This window comes from Scyliorhinus torazame, chromosome 12 (genome assembly GCF_047496885.1).
Source record: "Scyliorhinus torazame isolate Kashiwa2021f chromosome 12, sScyTor2.1, whole genome shotgun sequence".
Taxonomy (NCBI): domain Eukaryota; kingdom Metazoa; phylum Chordata; class Chondrichthyes; order Carcharhiniformes; family Scyliorhinidae; genus Scyliorhinus; species Scyliorhinus torazame.
This window is the reverse complement of record NC_092718.1, coordinates 86,370,306-86,388,050: the sequence shown is the minus strand read 5'-3', so window position 1 is coordinate 86,388,050 and position 17,745 is coordinate 86,370,306. Positions and strand designations below refer to the sequence as shown.

Genomic DNA, 17,745 nt, shown 5'->3' with positions numbered 1-17,745 from the left:
GGGAAGCTGCCGGATGACTATAAGTGGGATGGAGTGGGAGAGAACCCTGGCGAGGACTATCAAATGTAAATGGGAGGAGGAGCTGGGAGGTGAAGTGGTTGCTGAGACATGGGTAGAGGCCTTGTGGAGGGTGAACATCAGCTCATCGTGTGTGAGAGTGTGGGAGCCCAGGGGGTGAGAGAGGCCAATGTTTTGGCCTTTGCCTCCCTGAAAGCCTGGAAACGGATTTTGCTTCAGTGGCGGGGCTCAGAGTTTAGGGGGTCGGCAGAGGGGTTCATCCGTAGGTGGAAGCCGTTTATTGATTTCTTTAAGGTTTGAGGGGACAACAAGGGGGTGGGGGGAGGGGGGTATTGTTGGGGGGGGGGGTTAGGGGGTTAAAATGGGGTAGGCGGGATGGGAGCAGGTGGGGTGTGGTTGTTTATTGAATTGTTGTTCTGATTCTTTTCGTGTGTCTGAAAATGCCTTGAATAAAAATATATTTATGTTTTTTAATTCTCCTCATCACCCCCCTCAGGTTCTTTTCACAATTCCCTTCAATCTCTGTCCCTCTGGTTACTGAGCCTCCTGCCGCTGGAAACTCTTTCTCCTTATTTACTCTATCCAAACCCCAACTAATTTTAAACAACTCTTTTTAATTTCCCCCCTAATCTTCTCTGCTCAGTGGTGAACAATCCCAGCTTCTCCCAGTCTCACCATGGAAGTGAAGGGAATTGGGGTCTCTCCAATGGGAGTGAATGATCCATTGGGATTGTGTACAATGGAAGTGATTGAGAAGGGGTTTGATCAATGACCTTTGTAATGGGATGTGGGGCGGGATTCTCCCCAATCGGCGTGATGTCCGCGATCACCTTGAGGGGCTAGGTTCGCGCCGGACTGATTTCTGCCCCGCCAGCTGGCGGGAAAGGCCTTTGGTGCCCCGCCAGCTGGCGTGGAAATTACTTTGCCCTGTGGCGCATGCACGGGAGCATCAGCGGCCGCTCACGGCATCCCCGCGCATGCGCCTCCGCCATAGTGGAGACCATGGCGAGGGCGGAAGGAAAAGAGTGCCCCCATGGCACAGGCCCGCCCGCGGATCGGTGAGCTCCGATCGCGGGCCAGGCCACCTTGGGGGCACCCCCTGGGGCCAGATCGCCCCGTGCCCCCCCCCCCCCCCCCCCCCCCAGGACCCCAGAGCCCGCCCGCACCACCTTGTCCCGCCGGTAAGAGAGGTGGTTTGATTCTCGCCGGCGGGACAGGCATTCCAGCAGCGGGACTTCGGCCCATCGCGGGCCGGAGAATCGCCGTGGGGGTGCCCGCCAACCGGCGCAGCGCGATTCCCACCCCTGTCGAATATCCGGTGCCGGAGAATTCGGCAACCGGCGGGGGCGGGATTCACGCCAGTCCCCGGCGATTCTCTGACCCGGCGGGGGGTCGGAGAATCCCGCCCGTGATCTTAGTTATGATTCAGATTGCAGTGGGAATGTGTCCATTTGCCTGGAGTATTCCGATGTCACCCAGTCCGTTCTTACCAGTTTCTTCTTGTTTACAGTGGTGCTCCTGGTTGATTGGACCACTAAAGTGCAAAGTTTGACATCTTCGGGATGTGTGCACTTATTCTGAAATAAAATAAAATAATGGAATGATTTACCCAGGCAACAGTTTAGGCACAAATATTCCATGTTGTAGGATAGAAAATCCATTGTTACAATTCCAGTGGTGTCATTATCCATTAAATACAGCAGTAAAATGCTTTCAAAATTACTAACTTCAGGGTTACATTTGTTGAATATTCGTTCAGAGATAATGGTCATCACTGGCTACGCCTGCAGTTATTACCCATCCCCAATTGTCCCTTCAAAGGTGGTGGTGAGCAGACTTTTTGAACCATTGAAGTCCATGGGGTGTTGATACAGCCACAGTGCTGTTAGGGAGGGAATTCCAGGATTTCGACCCAGCGACAGTGAAGGAATGGCCGATATATTTCAATGTGGCGAATGACTTGGAGTGGAACATCCAGGTACAGAATAAGGTTCCCTCTACTCTGTACCCATCAAACACTCCCAAGGCAGGTACAGGACAGGGTTAGATGCAGAGTAAAGCTCCCTCTGCACTGTCCCCAGCAAACACTCTCAGGACAGGTACAGCACGGGGTTAGATACAGAGTAAAGCTCCCAGAGTCCCCATCAAACACTCCCAGGACAGAACGGCATGGGGTTAGATACAGAATAAAGCTCCCTCTACATTTTCCCCATCAAACACTCCCATGACAGGGACAGCATGAGATACGATACAGAATAATGCTCCCTCTACACTTTCCCCATCAAACACTCCCAGGACAGGTACAGCATGGGATTAGATACAGGGTAAAGCTCCCTCGACACTGTCCCCATCAAACACTCCCAGGACAGGTACAGCACAGGGTTAGATACAGAGTAAAGTTGCTTCTGTACTGTCAAAATTAAACACTCCCATGACAGATATAGCAGGGGTTAGATACAGAATAAAGTTCCATCTACACTGTCCCCATCAAACACTCCCAGGCCAGGTACAACACGGGGTTGATACAGAGTAAAGCTCCCTCTACACTGTCCCCATCAAACACTCCCATGACAGGTACAGCACAGGGTTAGATGCAGAGTAAAGCTCCCTCTACACTGTCCCCATCAAACACTCCCATGACAGGGACAGCATGAGGTATGATACAGAATAATGCTCCCTCTACACTTTCCCCATCAAACATTCCCAGGACAGGTACAGCACAGGATTAGATACAGGGTAAAGCTCCCTCTACACTTACCCCATCAAATATTCCCAGGACAGGTACAGCACAGGGTTAGATACAGAGTAAAGTTGCTTCTGTACTGTCAAAATTAGATGGGGACAGCATGAGGTACAATACAGAATAAAGCTCCATCTACACTGTCCCCATCAAACACACCCAGGACAGGTACAGAACGGGGTTAGATACAGAGTAAAGCTCCCTCTACACTGTCCCCATTGGCATAATGTACACCAGTATATCATGGTGCAGACACACACTGATGGACACACAGTGGGACCAATCAACATGCACAGCACCGCAGCCAATCACCAGTGAGAGCATACGCACTATAAAGACAGGGGACATCAGAGTTCCCGCTCATTCGAATAGCAGCTAGCTAGGAGCACAGAACTCACAGCCTACAACACAGACATTCACCTTGTGCTGAGTGCATCAACTGGTTAGGACAAGGCAAAGGTCTTTAGTTAAAGCTGGTATCATATTTACCCACAGTTCAAGTATGTTTAAATAGTTAACCTTTTAATAAAATAGTGTTGCACTACTTCAAGTGTTGGTGACCTGTATGTGATCCAGAACACCCAACACATCATGAAACCAGGTGTGGTTGCATACTAGCACTTCTTAGACCTACCTGCAAGTGATCTGCCTTCCGCCAACATTCCGTCATCCTGTAACATGGACAACATCAGCCCACCGCCGCCGCTCTGCATCGCCGGCAACCTCGGGGCCAACTGGAAGATTTTCAAACAGCGCTTCCAGCTCTACCTCGAAGCCACGGTCAGGACACCAGAAAGATTGCTCTTCTCCTCTCCACGGCCGGGACCATGCCATCCATATTTTCAACTCTCTCACCTTTGCAGATGACGAAGATGAGACGAAGTTCAAGCCAGTTCGCCTCAAATTTGATACTCACTGCAGCGTAGAGGTGAATGAAAGCTTCGAACGCTACGTGTTCCAGCAGCGTTTGCAGGGTAAGGACGAACCTTTCCATTCCTTTCTCACGCACCTCCGCATCCTTGCGCAGTCTTGCAGCTACGGGCCCACCTCCGACTCCATGAGACGCGACCAGATCATTTTCGGTGTTCAGTCGGACCCCCTACGTCAGCAGCTCCTCAAAGTTAAGCAACTCACCCTAGCGACCACCATCGAGACCTGTGTCCTACATGAAATGCCACCATATTCTCCCATATTCAAGCGGCTGAAACGGCGCAGCAAGGTCCCCACAAGGCGGAACGGGTCCAAGTGATTGAGCACCTCCAGGGCCTCAGCCTGGATGAGGGTGGCCATTTCGCGCGCTTTTCGCGGACTCCCGCGCTTGTATGCAACAAATGAGGGGGCGGTGACATGGAGGAACGTAATGCACAGGCACGCAGGACCGCACCGCGCATGCGCGGTGGCGCAGCAAACGTGCTGACGTCACGACGTGCGGCAACTGTGTGTCCGCCCATTTAAAGCGGCAATGCCCTGCAAAATCTCGACAATGCCTACGATGTGGAAGACTTGGCCACTATGCTGCCTTCTGTCGAGCAGCTTAGCCTGCCAATTCATATCGCTTCAGCCAGCCTCGCAGGACTGTTCGGGCAATTCAACCCACGGTCACTGAGTCCGATGCGGACCTCCCAAACAGCAGTGACACCGAGGACCCAAAGGCACCTTTTCGAGTCGGTGTCGTAACGAAAAACAGGCTGTCCCCGAAGCAAAGACACCAGTCGCTGTCGGTATACAGCATCAATCCAGACAAAAGAACAAAGAACAAAGAAATGTACAGCACAGGAACAGGCCCTCCAAGCCCGTGCCGACCATGCTGCCCGACTAAACTACAATCTTCTACACTTCCTGGGTCCATATCCCTCTATTCCCATCCTATTCATGTATTTGTCAAGATGCCCCTTAATGGTCACTATCGTCCCTGCTTCCACCACCTCCTCCGGCAGCGGGTTCCAGGCACCCACTACCCTCTGTGTAAAAAGGTTGCCTCATACATCTCCTCTAAACCTTGCCCCTCTCACCTTAAACCTATGCCCCCTAGTAATTGACCCCTCTACCCTGGGGAAAAGCCTCTGACTATCCATTCTGTCTATGCCCCTCATAATTTTGTAGACCTCTATCAGGTCGCCCCTCAACCTCCGTCGTTCCAGTGAGAACAAACCGAGTTTATTCAACCGCTCCTCATAGCTAATGCCCTCCATACCAGGCAACATTCTGGTAAATCTCTTCTGCACCCTCTCTAAAGCCTCCACATCCTTCTGGTAGTGTGGCGACCAGAATTGAACACTATACTCCAAGTGTGGCCTAACTAAGGTTCGAGACAGCTGCAACATGACTTGCCAATTCTTATACTCAATGCCCCGGCCAATGAAGGCAAGCATGCCGTATGCCTTCTTGACTACCTTCTCCACCTGTGTTGCCCCTTTCAGTGACCTGTGGACCTGTACACCTAGATCTCTCTGACTTTCAATACTCTTGAGGGTTCTACCATTCACAGTATATTCCCTACCTGCATTAGACCTTCCAAAATGCATTACCTCACATTTGTCCGATTAAACTCCATCTGCCATCTCTCCGCCCAAGTCTCCAAACAATCTAAATCCTGCTGTATCCTCTGACAGTCCTCATCGCTATCCGCAATTCCACTAACCTTTGTGTCGTCTGCAAACTTACTAATCAGACCAGTTACATTTTCCTCCAAATCATTTATATATACTACCAACAGCAAAGGTCCCAGCACTGATCCCTGCGGAACACCACTGGTCACAGCCCTCCAATTAGAAAAGCATCCTTCCATTGCTACTCTCTGCCTTCTATGACCTAGCCAGTTCTGTATCCACCTTGCCAGCTCACCCCTGATCCCGTGTGACTTCACCTTTTGTACTAGTCTACCATGAGGGACCTTGTCAAAGGCCTTACTGAAGTCCATATGGACAACATCCACTGCCCTACCTGCATCAATCATCTTTGTGACCTCCTTGAAAAACTCTATCAAGTTAGTGAGACACGACCTCCCCTTCACAAAACCATGCTGCCTCTCACTAATACGTCCATTTGCTTCCAAATGGGAGTAGATCCTGTCTCGAAGAATTCTCTCCAGTAATTTCCCTACCACTGAAGTAAGGCTCACCGGCCTGTAGTTCCCTGGATTATCCTTGCTACCCTTCTTAAACAGAGGAACAACATTGGCTATTCCCCAGTCCTCCGGGACATCACCTGAAGACAGTGAGGATCCAAAGATTTCTGTCAAGGCCTCAGCAATTTCCTCTCCAGCCTCCTTCAGTATTCTGGGGTAGATCCCATCAGGCCCTGGGGACTTATCTACCTTAATATTTTTTAAGATGCCCAACACCTCGTCTTTTTGGATCTCAATGTGACCCAGGCTATCTACACACCCTTCTCCAGACTCAACATCTACCAATTCCTTCTCTTTGGTGAATACTGATGCAAAGTATTCATTTAGTACCTCGCCCATTTCCTCTGGCTCCACACATAGATTCCCTTGCCTATCCTTCAGTGGGCCAACCCTTTCCCTGGCTACCCTCTTGCTTTTTATGTACGTGTAAAAAGCCTTGGGATTTTCCTTAACCCCTATTTGCCAATGACTTTTTGTGACCCCCTCTAGCCCTCCTGACTCCTTGCTTAAGTTCCTTCCTACTTTCCTTATATTCCACACAGGCTTCGTCTGTTCCCAGCCTTTTAGCCCTGACAAATGCCTCCTTTTTCTTTTTGACGAGGCCTACAATATCTCTCGTTATCCAAGGTTCCCGAAAATTGCAGTATTTATCCTTCTTCCTCACAGGAACATACCGGTCCTGAATTCCTTTCAACTGACACTTGAAAGCCTCCCACATGTCAGAGGTTGATTTGCACTCAAACATCCGCCCCCAATCAATAGGCGTCATTCTCCGACCCCCCAGCGGGTCGGAGAATGGCCGTTGGCTCCCGTGAATCCCGCCCCCGCCGGTTGCCGAAGTCTCCGGTACCGGATATTCGGTGGGGGCGGGAATCGGGCCGCGCCGGTTGGCGGGCCCCCCCCCCCACCCCCCGCTCGATTCTCCGGCCCGGATGGGCCGAAGTCCCGCCGATAAATTGCCTGTCCCGCCGGCGTAAATTAAAATACCTATTTACCGGCGGGACAAGGCGGCGTGGGCGGGCTCCGGGGTCCTGGGGAGGGCGCGGGGCGATCTGACCCCGGGGGGTGCCCCCACGGTGGCCTGGCCCGCGATTGGGGCCCACCGATCCGCGGGCGGGCCTGTGCTGTGGGGGCACTCTTTCCCTTCTGCCTCCGCCATGGTCTCCACCATGGCGGAGGCGGAATAGATTCTCCCCACTGCGCATGCGCGGGAACTGTCAGCGGCCGCTGACGCTCCCGCGCATGCGCCGCCCCGACATGTCATTTCCGCGCCAGCTGGCAGGGCAACAAAGGCCGTTTCCGCCAGCTGGCGGGGCGGAAATCCCTCCGGCGCTGGCCTAGCCCCTCAATGTTGGGGCTCAGCCCCCAAAGATGCGGAGCATTCCGCACCTTTGGGGCGGCGCGATGCCCGTCTGATTGGCGCCGTTATGGGCGCCAGTCGGCGGACATCGCGCCGTTTGGGGAGAATTTCGCCCTAGGTTCTTCAGTTCCCACCTAATATTGTTATAATTAGCCTTCCCCCAATTTAGCACATTCATCCTAGGACCACTCTTATCCTTGTCCATCAGCACTTTAAAACTTACTGAATTATGGTCACTGGTCCCGAAATGCTCCCCTACTGAAACTTTTACCACCTGGCCGGGCTCATTCCCCAATACCAGGTCCAGTACCGCCCCTTCCCTGGTTGGACTGTCTACATATTGTTTTAAGAAGCCCTCCTGGATGCTCCTTACAAACTCTGCCGCGTCTAAGCCCCTGGCACTAAGTGAGTCCCAGTCAATATTGGGGAAGTTGAAGTCTCCCATCACCACAACCCTGTTGTTTTTACTCTTTTCCAGAATCTGTCTACCTATCTTCTCCTCTATCTCCCGCTGGCTGTTGGGAGGCCTGTAGTAAACCCCCAACATTGTGACTGCACCCTTCTTATTCCTGATCTCTACCCATATAGCCTCACTGCCCTCTGAGGTGTCCCCCCGTAGTACAGCTGTGATATCTTCCCTAACCAGTAGCGCAACTACGCCACCCCTTTTACATCCCCCTCTATCCCGCCTGAAACATCTAAATGCTGGAACGTTTAGCTGCCAATCCTGCCCTTCCCTCAACCAGGTATCTGTAATGGCAACAACATCATAGTTCCAAGTACTAATCCAAGCTCTAAGTTCATCTGCTTTACCCGTAATACTTCTTGTATTAAAACATATGCACTTCAGGCCACCAGATCCGCTGTGTTCAGCAACTTCTCCCTGTCTGCTCTGCCTCAGAGCCACACTGTCCCTATTCCCTAGTTCTCCCTCAATGCTCTCGCCTTCTGACCTGTTGCTCCCGTGCCCACCCCCCTGCCACACTAGTTTAAACCCTCCCGTGTGACACTAGTAAACCTCGCAGCCAGGATATTTATGCCTCTCCAGTTTAGATGCAACCCATCCTTCTTATATAGGTCACACCTGCCCCGGAAGAGCTCCCAGTGGTCCAGATAACGGAAACCCTCCCTCCTACACCAGCTGTTTAGCCACGTGTTTAGCTGCTCTAGCTTCCTATTTCTAGCCTCACTGGCACGTGGCACAGGGAGTAATCCCGAGATTACAACCCTAGAGGTCCTGTCTTTTAACTTTCTGCCTAGCTCCCTGAACTCCTGCTGCAGGACCTCATGCCCCTTCCTGCCTATGTCGTTAGTACCAATATGTACAACGATCTCTGCCTGTTTGCCCTCCCCCTTCAGGATGCCCTCTACCTGTTCGGAGACATCCTGGACCCTGGCACCGGGAGGCAACATACCATCCTGGAGGAGTCTCTTTCACGTCCACAGAAGCGCCTATCTGTGCCCCTGACTATAGAGTCCCCTATTACTATTGCACTTCTGTGCTTTGACCCTCCCTTCTGAACATCAGAGCCAGCCGTGGTGCCACTGCTCTGGCTGCTGCTGTTTTCCCCTGATAGGCTATCCCCCCGACAGTATCCAAAGGGGTATACCTGTTCGAGAGGGGGACAACCACAGAGGATTCCTGCACTGACTGCCTGCTCCTTCTGGTGGTCACCCATTTCTCTTGCACCTTGGGTGTGATCACATTTATATAACTGCTATCTATGACGCTTTCCGCCACCTGCATGCTCCTAAGTGCATCCAATTGCTGCTCCAACCGAACCATGCGTCTGTGAGGAGCTCCAGTTGGGAGCACTTTCTGCAGATGAAGCCATCCAGGACGCTGGAAGCCTCCCGGACCTGCCACATCTCACAGTCAGAGCACTGCACCCCTCTCACTGACATTGCATCAATTAATTAGTAAATTAAAGTTAAAAGTTAAAAATTTTTTTTAAAGTTACTGTTAACTATCTGTTTCCTAGCACTAGATTTCGACTATAAATGGGAAAGCTAAATATAGTACTCTCCGATCTCTGGCTTAGATACCCCTCTGAATTATAATTGAGTAATTATGTTTAATTAGTTACCAATACTTAATATTTTTAATTTAGTGTAGATTCCCACCCAGCCACTCAGGTCACAGCTTTTCTGTGATGTCACTTTTGTCCCCCCCCCCCCCCCCCCACCCCCACACACACACACAATTTGAAAAGGTAATAAAAGTAAAAATGAGTAAAAATCACTTACCTTCTGAGGGTCTCAGATGTGGTGTGCCACCCTGACGGTCAACCGGTCCCAAATACGATTCCACCTGGACACTGGTGCCTCTGCCAATCTCATGGCGTGGTCTGCTTTCCAAAGCCTTTGTGTCAAACCAACTATTCTCCCATCGGCCTGCCAGCTATTGCACTACAATGGCAACATTATTCCTGCTACCGGCTCATGCCGACTCGAAGAGACGCACAAGTCACGAAAAGCCATCCTTCCTTTCGAGATCGTGGGCTCCTCGAAGGGCTCTCTGCTTGGCGCACAGGCGTGCAAATTGCTAAACCTTGTTCAAAGTGTTCACTCTCTCTCTCCTGAATACATGTCTGCCTTCCAGGATGCTGACTTCAGGGCGCAACTCAAAGCCATCATCGACCAGCACCGCGACGTCTTCGAAGGCATGGGCATGCTCCCATATGCTTACAAGATCATACTCAAACAGAACGCCATGCCTGTGGTGCATGCACCTCGCAGAGTCCCAGCACTCCTCAAGGATTGCCTCAAGCAGTAGCTGCAGGACCTCCAAGACCAAGGAGTGATCTCCAGGGTTATGGAACCAACCGACTGGGTCAGTTCCATGGTCTGCGTAAAGAAGCCTTCTGGCAGCTCAGAATCTGCATTGATCCAAAGGATCTGAATCGCAACATAATGAGGGAGCATTACCCAATCCCCAAGCGCAAAGAGATCACATGCGAAATGGCTCGCGCCAAGCTCTTCACCAAACTTGACGCCTCGAAAGGATTCTGGCAAATTCAACTAGAGAGATCCAGCAGGAAACTGTGTACCTTTAACACCCCTTTTGGCAGATATTGTTACAACTGGATGCCGTTTGGGATCATATCGGCGTCAGAAGTATTCCACAGGATCATGGAACAAATGATGGAAGGCATTGAACGTGTTCGCGTCGATGTTGACGACATAATCATTTGGCCCACCACCCCACAGGAACATATCAGTTGCCTCCAGCACGTGTTCAAACGCATACGGGAGCAGGGCCTACGCCTCAACAGAGCCAAATGCTCCTTCGGCCAGATGGAACACAAGTTCCTAGGGGACCACATCTCCCAGTTGGGTGTGCGGCCGGATGCGGACAAGGTGGCTGCCATCACAGCCATGAAAAAGCCAGAGGACAAGAAGGCGGTCCTCCGATTTCTGGGCATGGTCAACTTCCTAGGGAAGTTCATCCCTAACCTCGCCTCTCATACCACAGCTCTCAGGAACTTGGTCAGGAAGACAACAGACTTCCAACGGCTTCCTGCCCATGAGCGCGAACGGAGAGAACTTAAAACCAAACTTACCACGGCCCCGGTATTGGCCTTTTTTGATCCAGCGAAAGAGACAAAAATTTTGACCGATGCCAGCCAATCTGGCATTGAGCCGGGGCTCCTGCAACGCGATGAGGCCTCATCATGGGCCCCCGTTGCATATGCGTCACATGCCATGACCCCCACGGAACAGCGGTACGCGCAGATTGAAAAGGAGTGCCTGGGCCTGTTGACCGGTGTCGTCAAATTTCATGATTATGTGTACAGCCTTCCCCACTTCACCGTCTAGACCGACCATTGCCCGCTGGTCAATATAATACAAAAAGACTTGAACGACATGACGTGCATTCTGCTCAAATTTCAGCTCGTATACACTCCGGGCAAAGACCTGATCATAGCCGACGCTCTGTCCAGGGCAGTCAACACCCCATGTGACCCAGCGGGATTCGTCTGCCAGGTTGACGCCCATGTGGCCTGCGTGGCCTCCAATCTACCGGCCACGGATGAACGCCTTGACCAAATTCGCCGCGAGATTGCGGCTGACCCCCTGCTACAGCGTGTCATGCGCCACCTAACAGATGGGTGGCTCAAGGGCCAATGTCCGCAGTTCTACAACATCAGAGACGATCTGGCGGTAGTCGACGGTGTCCTCCTGAAGCTGGACCGCATTGTTATCCCACACAGCATGCGCCAGCTTGTCTTGGAACAGCTACACGAGGGCCATCGTGGCGTGGAGAAGTGCCGCCGACGGACCCGAGAGACAGTGTACTGGCCCGGCATTAATGAGGACATCGCCAACACAGTGCTCAACTGCCCCACATGTCACCGATTCCAGCCGGCCCAACCACGTGAGACCCTACAGCCCCATGAGTTGGTCACGTCCCCTTGGTCCAAGGTCGGCATCGACCTGTTCCACGCGCTGGGCAGGGACTATGTTCTGATTGTAGACTATTTTTCAAACTTCCCGGAAGTGGTACATTTACACGACATCACATCGTCTGCAGTCATCCATGCCTGTAAGGACACCTTTGCTCGTCACGGCATCCCACTCACTGTGATGTCGGACAATGGCCCCTGCTTCGCAAGCCAGTAATGGTCCAACTTTGCCAGGAGGTACAACTTTGTGCATGTGACATCCAGTCCCCTGTACCCCCAATCCAATGGCAAAGCGGAGAAGGGCGTCCACATAGTCAAACGGCTCCTCTTCAAGGCTGCCGATGCTGGGTCCGATTTCTACCTCGCCCTGCTGGCCTATCACTCGGCCCCCACTGTCCACTGGCCTGTCGCCAGCCCAGCTGCTCATGGGTCATACCCTGAGGACGACGGTGACGTCCATTCACATCCCAGACCTCGACCACGTTCCGGTCCTTCAACGAATGCAACTGTCTCGTGCACAGCACAAGGCGGCTCATGACACCCGTGCAGCTGATCTCCCTGCTCTGGCTCCAGATGACAATGTCTGCATCCATCTTCCGGATGGTGGCTGGTCTGCAACTGCTGTGGTTCTTCGGCAGGTGGCTCCCCGCTCGTTCCTGGTTCGTCTACTGGATGGTTCCATTCTGCGCCGTAATCGACGTGCCCTTCGTCTCGTTCCGCGCTCGCTTCGAGATCCTCCGCTAGTGCCACGCCCTCCTGTTCTCCCTGACCTGGACTATGCGGAGATTCCGGTTACTCTGCATCCTCCTCACTCTGACGCAGTCCAGCCCACTCCTCAGCCGCTGGCTCCTGACCCACCCTTGAGGCGGTCAACCAGAATTCGTCGCCCACCTCAGAGACTTAATTTGTGAACTTTGTACTAATGGACTCTCTGGTCTGTTCTGTTCTTCCGTTTAATCGTTCAAGTGGTTTGTATATAGTGTTCATCTCGTTATTTGTGTGACACACTGTTTTTTCTGCACCAGGCACCTTCCCATGTAAATAGCTTAGTTTTATGTTCATAGTCCTGTAAATATTTCGCACACACGTAGTCAGGAACATTCACCACACACTATTTATCGTCACGCAGGCACATTTTTTAATATAAAAGGGGGGATGTCATAATATACACCAGTATATCATGGTGCAGACACACAATGATGGACACACAGTGGGACCAATCAACATACACACCACTGCAGCCAATCACCAGTGAGAGCACATGCACTATAAAGACGGGGGACATCAGAGTTCCCGCTCATTCAAGTAGCAGCTAGCTAGGAGCACAGAGCTCACAGCCTGCAACACAGACATTCACCATGTGCTGAGTGCATCAACTGGTTAGGACAAGGCAAAGGTCCTTAGTTAAAACTGGTATCGTATTTACCCACAGTTCAAGTATGTTTAAATAGTTAACCTTTTAAGAAATAGTTTTGCACTACTTTAAGTGTTGGTGACCTGTATGTGATCCAGAACACCCAACACATCAAACACCCAACACATCACCCATCAAACACTCCCAGGACAGGTGCAGCACGGGGTTAGATACAGAGTAAAGCTCCCTCTACACTGTCCCCATTAAACACTCCTGATGTGTTGGGTATGCCGGGTCTGCGAGGACTGCGTTTGCTGCAGCAGAGAGAGAGAGACAGGCTTCCAACACTTGAAGAAGTGCAACTTGATTTTATTGAACTCTTAACTATCATACATACTTTAACTGTGGGTTGACACTATGCTGAGTTGACTGGAGACCTGAGGCTAACCTGACCAGACTATCTTACTACCACATGGTGTATCTTCTTTTTTTTTTTATAAATGTTTTATTGAAATTTTTTTCCCAAACAACAATTTTTCCCCTCTTACAAAGCAAACGCAACAATAACAATACAGAAATTTTAAACAATACACAAGTAACAAAACCCCTTTATCTTTGACCTAAACTAAAAAAAAACCCTCCCCCCCCCCCCCTCCCCCTGGGTTGCTGCTGCTGGTCATCTGTCTTCCCTCTAACGTTCCCCTAGGTAGTCGAGAAATGGCTGCCACCGCCTGGTGAACCCTTGAGCCGATCCTCTCAGGGCAAACTTTATCTGCTCCAGTTTAATGAACCCCGCCATATCATTTACCCAGGCCTCCAGTCCGGGGGGTTTCGCCTCCTTCCACATGAGTAGGATCCTGCGCCGGGCTACTAGGGACGCAAAGGCCACAACGTCGGCCTCTTTCGCCTCCTGCACTCCCGGCTCTTCCGCAACTCCAAATAGAGCTAACCCCCAGCCTGGTTTGACCCGGGCCTTCACCACCCGCGAAATCACTCCCGTCACTCCCTTCCAATACCCTTCCAGTGCCGGGCATGCCCAAAACATATGTGCGTGGTTTGCCGGGCTCCCGCCACACCTCCCACATTTGTCCTCCACTCCAAAGAACCTGCTCAATCTTGCTCCCGTTATGTGTGCTCTATGTAGCACCTTAAATTGAATCAGGCTAAGCCTGGCGCATGAGGAAGAGGAATTTACCCTGCTTAGGGCATCAGCCCACATACCCTCCTCTATCTCCTCCCCTAGTTCTTCTTCCCACTTTCCTTTTAGTTCGCCCACCGACTCCTCCCCCTCTTCCCTCATCTCTCGGTAAATCTCTGACACCTTGCCCTCTCCGACCCACACCCCTGAAAGCACCCTATCCTGTATCCCCTGTGTCGGGAGCAACGGAAATTCCCTCACCTGTTGTCTAGTAAATGCCCTCACCTGCATATATCTCAAGAAATTTCCCCGGGGCAACTTATACTTTTCCTCCAATGCTCCCAAGCTTGCAAAAGTCCCATCTATAAATAAATCTCCCACCCTCCTAATTCCCAACTGGAACCAGCTCTGAAATCCTCCATCCATTCTTCCTGGGGCGAACCTATGGTTGTTCCTGATTGGGGACCCCACCAGGGCTCCCCGCACCCCTCTCTGTCGCCTCCACTGTCCCCAGATATTCAATGTTGCCGCCACCACCGGGTTCGTGGTAAACTTTTTAGGTGAGATCGGTAGCGGCGCCGTCACCAGCGCCTCTAAACTCGTCCCTTTACAGGACTTTCTCTCCAGTCTTTCCCACGCCGCTCCCTCACCCTCCATCATCCATTTACGTATCATTGCCACATTGGTGGCCCAATAGTAATCGCCCAAGTTCGGTAGTGCCAATCCTCCTCTGTCCCTACTACGCTGAAGGAACCCCCTCCTTACTCTCGGAACTTTCCCTGCCCACACGAAGCTCGTGATGCTCCTGTCTATTTTATTAAAAAAGGTCTTAGTGATTAGTATAGGGAGACATTGAAATACAAATAAGAACCTCGGGAGGACCATCATCTTAATTGCTTGCACCCTGCCCGCCAGCGATAGAGGCTGCATGTCCCACCTCTTGAAGTCCTCCTCCATTTGTTCTACCAACCGTGTCAGATTAAGTCTGTGCAAGGTTCCCCAGCTCCTAGCGATCTGAATCCCCAGGTATTGGAAGTTTCTTTCCACTTTCCTTAGAGGCAAGCCTTCTATCTCTCTACTCTGGTCCCCTGGATGTATCACAAATAATTCACTCTTCCCCATGTTTAGCCTATACCCCGAGAAATCCCCGAACCCCCTCAAAATTCGCATAACCTCTATCATTCCCCCCGCTGGGTCCGACACGTATAGCAATAGGTCATCCGCATATAACGAGACTCGGTGTTCTTCTCCCCCTCTAATCACCCCTCTCCATTTCCTGGAGTCTCTCAACGCCATGGCCAGAGGTTCAATTGCCAACGCGAACAACAATGGAGACAGCGGGCATCCCTGTCTTGTTCCCCTACATAGTCGGAAATACTCCGATCTATGTCGACCTGTAACTACGCTTGCCGTTGGAGCCCCATAAAGAAGTCTAACCCAGCTAATAAACCCGTTCCCAAACCCAAACCTCCTTAACACTTCCCATAAATACTCCCACTCCACCCTATCAAATGCCTTCTCTGCGTCCATTGCCGCCACTATCTCTGCCTCCCCCTCCACTGGGGGCATCATTATCACCCCTAATAGTCGTCGCACGTTAACATTCAGTTGTCTCCCTTTTACGAACCCTGTCTGGTCTTCGTGCACCTCCCCCGGGACACAGTCCTCTATCCTCGATGCCAGTACCTTCGCCAACAATTTGGCGTCCACGTTCAACAATGAAATGGGTCTATAGGACCCGCACTGCAACGGATCTTTATCCCTCTTCAAAATTAACGATATCGTCGCCTCCGACATCGTCGGGGGTAGAGTCCCCCCTTTCCTGGCCTCATTGAACGTCCTCACCATCAACGGGGCCAACAAGTCCACATATTTTCTGTAATACTCCACCGGGAACCCGTCTGGTCCTGGGGCCTTCCCTGCTTGCATGCTTCCCAGTCCCTTAATAACCTCGTCCACCCCAATCGGTGCCTCCAGGCCTACCACCCCCCGCTCCTCCACTTTCGGGAACCTCAATTGGTCCAGGAACTGCCGCATCCCCTCCTCTCCCTCTGGGGGTTGAGACCTATACAGTTCCTCATAGAAGGTCTTGAACACCTCATTTATCTTTCCTGCCCTTCGCACCGTGTCTCCCCTTTCGTCTCTAATTCCTCCTATCTCCCTCGCTGCTGCCCTCTTTCGCAATTGATGAGCCAACAGGCGACTCGCCTTTTCCCCATATTCATACCTCCTCCCCTGTGCCTTCCTCCACAGTACCTCCGCCTTTCTGGTGGTCAGAAGGTCAAATTCCGTCTGGAGTCGTCTCCTCTCCCTGTACAATTCCTCCTCCGGGGTCTCTGCAAATTCCCTATCCACCCTTAAAATCTCCCCCAGTAATCTTTCCCTTTCCTTGGCCTCTGTTTTCCTTTTGTGGGCCCCAATGGAGATCAGCTCTCCTCTGACCACCGCTTTTAGTGCTTCCCATACCACTCCCACAGGGACCTCGCCGTCGTCATTGACCTCCAGATATCTCTCAATACACCCCCGCACTCTTGCACACACTCCCTCATCCGCCATCAGTCCCACATCTAATCGCCAGAGTGTTCTCTGCTCCCTTTCCTCTCCTAATTCCAGGTCCACCCAATGTGGGGCATGATCCGAAACCGCTATGGCTGAGTACTCAGCTTCTTCCACCCTAGAGATCAACGACCTTCCCAAAACAAAAAAATCTATCCGGGAGTACACTTTATGGACATGGGAGAAGAAGGAAAACTCCCTAGCCCTAGGTCTAAGAAATCGCCATGGATCCACTCCCCCCATTTGGTCCATAAACCCCTTAAGTACCTTGGCCGCTGCCGGCCTTCTTCCGGTCCTTGAGCTGGATCTATCTAGCCCCGGGTCCAGCACCGTATTAAAGTCCCCTCCTAAAATCAAGTTTCCTACCTCCAGGTCCGGTATACGCCCCAGCATCCGTCTCATAAATCCCGCATCGTCCCAGTTTGGGGCATACACGTTAACCAACACGACCTCCATTCCCTCCAGCCTGCCACTCACCATTACATATCTACCTCCGCTATCTGCTACGATGTTCTTTGCTTCAAATGCGACCTATTTCCCCACCAAAATAGCCACCCCTCTATTCTTTGCGTCCAGTCCTGAGTGGAACACCTGTCCCACCCATCCTTTCCTTAGCCTAACTTGGTCCGCCACCTTTAGGTGCGTCTCTTGGAGCATAACCACGTCTGCCCTTAGTCCTTTCAAATGCGCGAGCACTCTGGCCCTTTTTATCGGTCCGTTCAGGCCTCTCACGTTCCACGTGATCAGCCTCACTAGGGGGCTACCTGCCCCCCTCCCGTGTCGACTAGCCATTACCTTCTCTAGGCCAGTCCCATATCCCGCCTCCGCGCTCTCGCTCGCTCCCCCAGCGTCGCACACCATCCCCGCCCACCCACTCTTTAGCCGTTTCCTTTTGGATTTCCGCAGCAGCAACCCAGTTGTCCCCCCCCCCCTCCCCCTCCCCGCTAGATCTCTTTCTAGCATGATTGCTCCCCCATATTACTTCCGTAAGTCAGCTGACTTCAACTGACCCCGGCTACTCCTGCTCACTCCTCGACCCCCCCCCA

The 17,745-nt window shown here is 51.9% G+C and overlaps 1 protein-coding gene across 1 annotated transcript in view; it reads right to left on the bottom strand.

Annotated features, from left to right (window-relative positions):
* LOC140387072 (D(2) dopamine receptor-like) overlaps nucleotides 1-17,745 on the bottom strand; it is a 47,530-nt gene that overhangs the window by 14,335 nt on the left and 15,450 nt on the right. The window contains exon 5 of the mRNA XM_072470082.1: nucleotides 1,509-1,595. Within this exon, the coding sequence (XP_072326183.1) occupies nucleotides 1,509-1,595 (87 nt within the window). The remainder of the gene's footprint in view (nucleotides 1-1,508; nucleotides 1,596-17,745) is intronic.